The 9,035-nt window shown below is 36.3% G+C and overlaps 3 protein-coding genes across 4 annotated transcripts; 1 reads left to right on the forward strand and 2 right to left on the reverse strand.

Annotated features, from left to right (window-relative positions):
* Positions 1-469: 469 nt before the first annotated feature.
* On the reverse strand, positions 470-5,136 carry LOC114533629 (protein eva-1 homolog C-like). 2 transcript variants are annotated; one of them, XM_028555210.1, is made up of 4 exons: positions 4,083-5,136; positions 1,745-2,032; positions 1,327-1,575; positions 470-972 (listed from the first exon to the last, which is right to left on the reverse strand). In XM_028555210.1, the coding sequence occupies exons 1-4, from the start codon at positions 4,141-4,143 to the stop codon at positions 491-493; spliced, it is 1,080 nt and encodes a 359-aa protein (XP_028411011.1). In that variant the 5' UTR covers positions 4,144-5,136; the 3' UTR covers positions 470-490. The 2 variants fall into 2 exon arrangements, with proteins under 2 accessions (XP_028411011.1, XP_028411004.1); XM_028555203.1 differs by lacking the exon at positions 4,083-5,136 and having other exon boundaries at positions 1,745-4,071.
* Positions 5,137-6,166: 1,030 nt separating this feature from the next.
* Positions 6,167-7,981, forward strand: LOC114533962 (metallophosphoesterase domain-containing protein 1-like). Its single transcript, XM_028555602.1, has 4 exons — positions 6,167-7,109; positions 7,210-7,325; positions 7,537-7,647; positions 7,719-7,981. Exons 1-4 carry the CDS (start codon positions 6,619-6,621, stop codon positions 7,871-7,873), a joined length of 873 nt encoding a protein of 290 aa, XP_028411403.1. The 5' UTR covers positions 6,167-6,618; the 3' UTR covers positions 7,874-7,981.
* LOC114533944 (mas-related G-protein coupled receptor member A3-like) lies at positions 7,897-9,007 on the reverse strand. Its single transcript, XM_028555579.1, has one exon. The coding sequence runs from the start codon at positions 8,893-8,895 to the stop codon at positions 7,969-7,971; it is 927 nt and encodes a 308-aa protein (XP_028411380.1). The 5' UTR covers positions 8,896-9,007; the 3' UTR covers positions 7,897-7,968.
* Between the last annotated feature and the right edge of the window lie 28 nt (positions 9,008-9,035).

Raw genomic sequence — 9,035 nt, forward strand, 5'->3', positions numbered from 1 at the left:
TTGTTGAGATAAGAGACGGCATCTCTTCCCCAACATCGCATCTGTATAATCCTTTTGTCTCACCATATATGTATTATTTACCCATGATAGTTTTATCAGCTTTTTATACATAAATATGTATCTACGTCAAACATCTATCGCAGGGGGGTGGGTGGAAAGAAGATTGCTTTCTACTTATGCACTCACAATGAATAACACTCGGAGATGTCATTTTTCTTTAACCTAAATATTAACACTTTATTTCTTAGTAATTGGGACGTAGTAGCAATATACAAAATCTATTTATTCCTAAAGAGCATGAAGCGATATATTTATCATAAAAAAGGTATTATTCAAATGTAGGGCACTCAGCACTTAAAGCATCTTGCGAAACACCTGCCCGATATTTTGTATAATACATTCATGAGCACGTCAGTGTCGCTAGGGAGGGAACTGGGGAGAGGACAAGTGTGCAGGTAGGTGTTTTAGTTTTTTTGAGATGTATGATAGTTTATGAAAAGGTTATGAAACGTTTGTCATTATTCGAGTTATAATCATAACTTCTCCCTTTACTGCCATCATTGTGGGCTCTACGAGACATGCGCTGAGGTCCACTATCGCGGCGACCATTCTCGGCCATCGGAGGTCTTGGTAGACTATGGTTTTTGTTATATTCATCAAGATATGCATCTAAATATGCAAGATCTGAAGCGGTTTCATAATCATTCGAGACTTGCCGGTCTAACTCCTCGTCACAAAAGGCGGAGTCAACTTGATCATCTGTCTTGGCCGAGTCTGAATTGCTTTTTCTTCCTATAAGTTGGCTTTTTTCGAGCTCAAAAGCTTGGCCTTGTTTGGCTTCTTTAAAAGTACCAGATTCGTTTCTTTGCCTTCTCTTGTCGACACAAACACAAACAAGGATAGTAAACAGTGCAATCACTGCACCTGCTGCTACACCAGTCTGTACACTTAGCATTGAATGTTTGGGCTTGTCTACAACAGGAAATACAAACACCACGTCTATGAGAAGAACGACTTATGAACCCGGGAGTATTGTAGTATGTTTGCAGTTGTTAATCGTCCAGGTTAGTGTAGCCTTGCAAAGAATTCTAGGTGGTGTTGACTGAAGTCTCGACCTCCTAGTCTAGTTAGTCTAGTTCTTGAAGAAGACTACCCCGCTGAGGGTCAAAAAGTCATCAAAAACTACCAACAGTTCCTCTTAAGACTACACTAACATAGACTATTAAGATCTGTACGAACATACCACCGTCGGTGAATGTCGAACTAAAGATATTTATGAAATCAAAGTTTTTAGTTGAAATTCAAATCAGGTTTATATAATCTTGCCTTTCAGAATGATTAACAAAACCAGCACAGAACGAAAGAATCCATGATTAGCACGTTTACTACTTGCTTTAGAATTTGTGTCATTTGACAAGTTCATGGTACCACGAAATATCTTTGCCCCAGTTGAAATATCCGTTAAAAGTGTGGTTGGCTGCATTTTCGATGTTTTTGCAGCAGAAGAAGCTGCTGTAGTAAAATTATCTGTGGTCTTTGGTGGTGTTGTAGTTGTTGTTTTACGAGTTGGATTTACTACAAGAGAAAAACCCAAATAGCATATCAATCTTCGCTTTTCTTTCTATCTGAAAATGGATTCATTAGACCAGATCCAGGTCATGGAAAGTAAATACAAGGTCGACTTTTTTCCAAGCTAAGCAACAGTAAATCATTGCCATCGTTTTTGGAAAGACGTTTCACTCACCGCATTTAAAAATCACATCAATATATTTAAAGACACCTGGGCAGGGATCTCCACCAAGATTCGCCGAACTTGCTTTCACCGAACAAAAATTCCTACCATCACATTTTCTATAAATTATATTCTTGGCTTTCGTGGAAATGCAATTAATATTTGATGTATCATTCTTCCATCCACACCTTTTTTTGTTTGTTCGACCAAAGTTGGCAGTGAGCATTTGTATCCGAGCATTGATACGACAGTCCAGATTTAAAGTATCTCCCTCACAAGCCCAACTCTCTTTTTGACGATCTGTTCGTGGATATAAGCAGGGAAGATGTATCAACAAGAGGGAGTTACATTCAACTGACAACTTCATTTTATACACATATTGATTCACTGTATTCATGCAAAGAAAGATTCAAATCGCTCTACCAGTTTTACTACAGTTCTACCAGCTCCCAGTAAAGATCATCTCTTATCGATCCAAATATTTCATTCAAAATCGTTTTATCATATTTTTAGCCTATGCAATTCTACTGCCGTTCAAAACAAAATCTTTTAACGCAAAACGTGAAGTGGACTTCACGCAGATTATTCAATATTTCTCGCTGTATTTGCGCAGGAAGCGCACCAGTGATGCTGCGCAAATATGGAATATGCCATCGTGACACTTACGGAATTCGAGACCCAGCATGCTGTCTCAAGGTCAATTTTCTGTACGGATCCGATTAACACGATTTGTAAGCTTTAAATGAAGATTTTTATCAACGTACCTTAGTTAATAAATACGCAAATATCAGTTATGTTACATGCGAATTAGCGCGTTGGATATTCAACATCTTATTGAAATAGAAACTTGGATCGCGAGTGATCTATGTGTCTATATAGACTAACTCCTAATCAATTTTCAAGGACTTGGCAAGGTTAAACTCCTGCGTAACCTTATTATACACGCCTGTTAATCCAGACAACTCAAAGAGATTTGTACTCAACACTTTCTTGCTCATGAAAATCATGAACGCTCGGCTACTTTCCCTCAAAATGATAACTAAACAAAAGCGCGCTTTGTGGATAAAAACACAAACTGTCACAAAAGAAGAATGTTTCTTTGTAAAAGGTTCATGGTTCTTTCAACATCTACATGATATATTCCAATGATTAAAACCCTAACAATCATCACTCGTGCTCTTACAAAAACATGTTCATGGTATTTTTACTGCGGTACATCACCCCCAACAGAACACAATACGAAGCGACGCAATTGATCGACACAAACCCGATGAAAGCTATCAAAGGATAAAATCCAAACAAATAAGAATTCCTAATAAGCTATTTCGCGTTTTATATGGTCAAAAATAATCGCGTTTTTTCGTTCGTGTTGGGCAGCAGACAGAGCAATATACATATTACTAAAAATATCTCTGAACTGAGGTAATTAACTGGACACTTGAAGTGAAATCTGCGATTAAAGATTGTAATCGACACTTTTAATGTACGAGCAAATGACAATCGTATGAATATGATTACAGGAGTAGACGCCCACCAAAGTTTAATAGCTTAAAATAACGATTTGCGCACATTGTTGGCTTATTTGAGATGCGCGCAGCCTAATTATTGACCCTTATTATAACATTGCGCGGTTTAAAGCGCTCTATACGTTAATATATGGTGATATAGGAAACTGGAATAAGTCAAGACCATTGACATTTACACTGGCAACAAATCAAAAGTTAAAAAAATTAAAAAACAACACTTTCCATAATAAACGAGCCACTTCAAAGCAGGCAAAGCATAAGTTTACCTGACTACTATAAGACCTTATCTAGTTAGTTTTTATCTCATCTGCCGTGATAGAGAACTCACATTTAACAAAATGTTTAAAAATGGACAAGAACCTAGATGCATATGGTATCACTCAAATCAGGTCATTCTGGTGGTACTTCTTTCACCAAACACATTCGCGCTTTTGACTAGGAATCCTTCATCGATGGTTTTACTCGTTTTCTAGTTGTTGTAAGACATGCGTGCGTGCGCGTCATATGTAAATTTAATAGAGTATTTAGTCAAATTGACGATATCTTTCATCCAAAATAACAATCGATAATTACGATTCGTTTCTATAAACAAAATATTAGTTCGTCTAGGGTGGGATTGCAATGAATGCTGAGAAATTGATTAATTTCGTGTTGACCTTAACTCAACGACTTTTAAGAAAAGATCGCAAAAATACTAAACATAAAGTGCTCAGAATAAACAAAAAAGCAACTAAACGAACACATTTGTAGCTTGAAATGTTTTATGATAATATTAAGATATTTTATTCAATATTTTATTGAAGTTTCTCCAGCTTAGGTCTTACCGTAACTGTGAGTTAAAGCAATCAATGTTCCTAGGATGAAAACCACGAAAACTGTCTTCATTTTTGAGTCGGCAACTTCTTCAATTTGCAGTCAAGCGCATGAGGCGAACTATCTAACGTGCTGTGATATTTGTATGACAGCCGAGCCAGTAATATTCATTTTAGTAGCGATAACGAAAGCTGATACCATCATCCACTAGACGCTAATTAAATCAAATTTGACAGTACTTATATAATATCAAGGTGTTAAACGATAAACACGCGCAGAAAATGTGCTCATATATCAAAGGTTGTTTATGTTTGTCTTGCCGCATAAAAATTTGCGGTTTTACATGCTTGAGATATTGCTACAATATGTACGTTCACATTGTTCAAGGGAAGGTGACAACAGGGCGAGTGTTCTGTACGCTCTACCAATCACAAGTATCAAAATGTCTTAAAAAAAATTATGTGGTAAAGACGTTTGTGGTCGAGCACGTTTATATATATTTTAGGTTCCGGAAAAGGATCTAAGACTTAGACTGTAACAGTCGGTAAAACAATGAACGGCGCCAGAAGCAATATTCAATCATTACTTAAATAATTGTTTCAAAATTGTTATAAAATATAAATTACCAACACATGTAACGTTTGATGAATATAGTTGAAAGTATAAGAAAGCCAACTGCAAATTACCTTAGGCAACGTTAGCCGTGAATATATTTAGGTTAAAAGAGCAAAAGAAAGCCTCAAAATATCTCGTGAATTTGCCATCCATGCACTCATGCAGAATATAGGGTGTTTTTTAAAGATCTTTGGCACGCGTTCAAAATATGTGCCATTTTAAACTCTCATTCAAAAGCAGTCAGGAAGTTAAAATGAAAAACGACACTGGAAAATATTGATTCTGAACAACTACACATTGCTGGAGAATTTGTACCTGCATGTAAGACGAGGATGTGTTAGAAGGTTTTGAGAAAGATGGAATAAACAATCCGATTATAATGTCCATGAGATAGAACCTATTAATACTCTCAAAGAACCTGCTTATAATCTATAGAGTGCTAGGTAGAGTTTTACGGGTTAGTGCGGTGTGCCTGCATGTTTACGTAGATATCATGGTTAAGTTTTGATAAAGATGAATACTCGCTAAACCTCCATTGAAAGCAAGTGTTATGACAGTTGCATGAGGAAACTTTTAAGTAATATTCCAGACCACTTATTATACTCGACTTTGTAGAAACATTGACGTTGTTGTGGATCAACTTAAAATGCCATACGTGTTTGCATAATAGGATAGGTGCAGCCTTTACCGAAAAAAAATCCATCATGTCCAACCTCTCAGTTATACAAGTCATGCGGTATAGCCAACAACACTACATGCGGCCCAGGCATATATCACTTAAATGACTATAGGATATATCTCCATGCATATATTCATCCTTCATTTTACCAAAGAATTCCACAATATGTCGGGTAGAAAGCATATCATTTAATTGTTCAAACAATTGCTACTAAATTCTTGAAGATTCTAAGCAAAGACATCCATGTTTCCCGGCGTCGTTTCATGGTTTTGAAAAATTAATTTCATCTTATCTCAAAGACCTTCACGCCGTTAACACCCACAGGACTTCCGTTAATGCTTGACATTTGCTTCGATTAAAGCCAATTAATTAAGGCTCAAATGATGAAATTCAAGACCGTATTTCCTTACAACGATAAATATAAATACACTTCAGAGAGATTACAGACTGCGTTGTAACCAAGGATAAGGAGGAGAATACAGAGAAGCTTGTTTAACCAGATCTGCATGGAACAGATTGCGCGCGAGGGTAGAATATTGATAATCGCAGGATTTTACGTAAGGATCCTGATGGCCTCTTCTTGAAATACCAGACAATATGAAGATTGGTAAGGAGAAACAGAACAACTATCACGAAAGAGAAAAACCTCAAGAATTTATGACACAAGGCTTAATGAACTTGGCTTTGTTGATGAAACTTTTTACAAGCTTTTTCCTTTTTTTTTCAGGATTTAACAAATATATCAGTAGATGATCTAAACATGATCTAAAGCAGGTAAGGTGAAAAGGAATGATAAGAAATTCATGCAAGAAAGCAAACGTACGCCACCCTCCGTGTAAGTTTGAATTTAGCCAAGCATTATAGTATTCATTTCAAGATATAATTTATCATCAAATCACTCAAATCACAGAGCTTTCCTGAGGAATTCGTTCTGACATCATATCCATAATAAAAATAAAATATTAGCGCAACTGCACGCATGCGCAGAGGCATGAATCTTGGCATAAACGAGAAGGAGAAAGACCCTGGGTACGACCGGAATAGAACGAGATTGTTTACATTCGAGACACTGGCTTTGTTATATTGATGTAAACAATATAGCTAGCGTGAATTTTATATTTCGGAAAGTTGAAGCATTATTACTACGTACACGACCAGCCTCAAGTGACGAACGAAATTATAATTACAAGTGATATAGCTTTGCCTTTGAAAGCGATTCATATCTATAACATTTTATTAAAAAAATACCGTGAATGATGCCATTATTTGGAAGAAATAAATCTAAAACCTCATATTTGGATTTTGCAGATTCACCGGAGAAAGCATGGAGCATTGCCCAGATATCACAAGTGTTCAAAGACGGCAAAGTACTCGACTCTGAAAGCAAATCTAAAGCAAATGGACATATAAGGGTTGTGTGTGTCTCAGATACACACGGTATGAGGGAGGGTGTCTTAGAGAATTTACCTCAAGGTGACATCCTTATTCATGCAGGAGACTTTACAAGAAGAGGAGAAATTCGTGAAGTGGAAAGTTTTAACGAGTTCTTAGGCTCTCTGAAATATCCATACAAAGTAGTGATCGCTGGCAACCACGATATAGGATTTCACGAACAGACTGCAAAGAGACTACATCATCTTAAATTTGTCCCTGAGACAAAAGTAAAAGCAGCGTTGACAAACTGCATATATTTACAAGATTCAGAAGTTGAGATACAAGGATTGCGTATTTATGGCTCACCTTGGTAAGGTTACATATTTTGGTGACTACCGAGAGTCAAAGGTTGTTCAAAGGTTGTTATGATTGTCACACAAGGATAATCACGCATATTTAATGTCCTTTAGGACACCAGTATTTTGTGACTGGGCATTCCTTAAACGTCGTGGTGACGATATCAATGAAATCTGGCAAAAAATACCAAAAGATATTGATATTCTGGTCACTCATGGACCACCTTTGGGTAAGAAATCATCACTTCATTTCTTATTCCAATTAGTGATATCCTCCTGTCAACTATCATAGAAGAGTTATAGTTGTGATAATATCTTTACCATTTAGTTTTAGTTTTTAGATGAAACCATGCCTAGTACTAGTTCAGATATAACCATTTCAGCCCTGAATATGGTGTAAGTACCTTTGACACTATTACCTATTGAAATCTTTCCAAACAGGAAGAGGTGATTCTACCTTTGACGAGACTCCTGCAGGATGTGCAAATTTATTGGATATAGTTCAGAACCATGTGAAACCAAGATATCACATATTTGGGCACATTCATGAAGGTGATTATACCCAAGCTTCTTAAAGAATCTTACATGACTTATTCCTAAACTTTTTTCTCTTATTTATATAGGTTATGGTTCTTCGTCAGACGGAGTGACAACCTACATCAATGCTTCAACGTGCAATATTATGTATAAACCAGTTAACAAACCTATTATCTTCGATATTAAAGTAAAAAACAAAACATTGGATAATGATGACTCTAAACAGGTCTCTGTGGGCTAAACTATGAACCATATTATGTAGGATAAGATGTTAATTATTTGATATTGCACTGTTATAAAATGATTTCTTTATAATTCAACTAAAAAAAAGCAGGATTAAACATTTCGTTTACAATACACTACTTCAAAAGTTTTTCGGTATTTTGGCAATCTCCATACATAAATGAATGGATTCACAGCGCAGTTCAAAAGAAACATTACGTCAGAGGCAATGCCTATATACCCTGTTGCGTTATTGCTTGTTTCCATGGTAATCGCACCATTCGTGATAATAAATAGGACCATTGCTGGCACTAAACCAAGCAGGAGCACACTAATCACTATGAACATTGTGCGCAGAAAGCGATTTTCATTTCGTAAGCGAATCTCGGTCGACCTTCGTGAGGTTTCGGAAATGGTAGTTCTTCCCTCGAGTGCTAATCGCTGTCTTCGTACAGAAATAACGGCTATCACGTAGCAAACTAGCGCAGACAAGGCAATTCCCCATACTACTTTCGCCATAATGGAATACGCTTGCTTCTGGTTGAAATATATCAAAGCAAAATAACGAATTCCAAGTAGAAATAAACCTAGAATCCAAATCATTGCAAGCCATGAGTAGCAAGCTTTTGACGTCAACTTTACTTTATGCCAAAGAGGTGAAACAATCGCGAGACATCGTTCCAAAGATAAGCTGAATACTGAAGAGAAATTGATAAATAATATCATCTCAAATACACCAGTGTTAATGATCCCAAACCATTTAGGTAAACCATCAATACTCTTAAATTTTGTGAACCAAAGAAGAGATTCTTCCATGAAGACCATGGCACAAAGAGCATCTACAAATGCTAAATGAAATATGAAATAGGAAGTCGCATTACGGAAACATTTTAGTGGATCTTTCAGAATTGCCACAATTAAAAAACCATTTGAGAAGACGCCGATTGTGGTCACCGAAATATAAAGAACAAAACTCCATAGATTTAGTTCAACAAAGTAAACGCCAAAGAATTCGATCGTTTTTCCCTCGCTAGAATTCATTTTTAATAACCAAGCAATGAAGATTCATAATGAAAAATGATTAAAAACAAGTGTCCACTGTTTGCATTTATGATATTAAATGAAACGCTGTGTGTCAATCAGTTTCTATGTGTCATGTCAATTAGATTTTAGTAAAGAAA

The sequence above is a fragment of the Dendronephthya gigantea genome, unplaced genomic scaffold (genome assembly GCF_004324835.1).
Source record: "Dendronephthya gigantea isolate DGI-Jeju-01 unplaced genomic scaffold, DenGig_1.0 000002F, whole genome shotgun sequence".
NCBI lineage: Eukaryota > Metazoa > Cnidaria > Anthozoa > Malacalcyonacea > Nephtheidae > Dendronephthya > Dendronephthya gigantea.

Excerpts from the sequence above, each read along its gene's own strand:
- LOC114533629 (XM_028555203.1), bottom strand. The coding sequence starts at position 2,129 with ATGAATACAGTGAATCAATATGTGTATAAAATGAAGTTGTCAGTTGAA. Across the intron at positions 1,576-1,744 it reads TGATGTGATTTTTAAATGCG|TAAATCCAACTCGTAAAACA; the intron begins GTGAGTGAAACG and ends TTTCTCTTGTAG. Across the intron at positions 973-1,326 it reads TTTGTTAATCATTCTGAAAG|ACAAGCCCAAACATTCAATG; the intron begins GCAAGATTATAT and ends TTCCTGTTGTAG.
- LOC114533962 (XM_028555602.1), top strand. The coding sequence starts at position 6,619 with ATGATGCCATTATTTGGAAGAAATAAATCTAAAACCTCATATTTGGAT. Across the intron at positions 7,110-7,209 it reads CGTATTTATGGCTCACCTTG|GACACCAGTATTTTGTGACT; the intron begins GTAAGGTTACAT and ends AATGTCCTTTAG. Across the intron at positions 7,326-7,536 it reads CACTCATGGACCACCTTTGG|GAAGAGGTGATTCTACCTTT; the intron begins GTAAGAAATCAT and ends CTTTCCAAACAG.
- LOC114533944 (XM_028555579.1), bottom strand. The coding sequence starts at position 8,895 with ATGAATTCTAGCGAGGGAAAAACGATCGAATTCTTTGGCGTTTACTTT.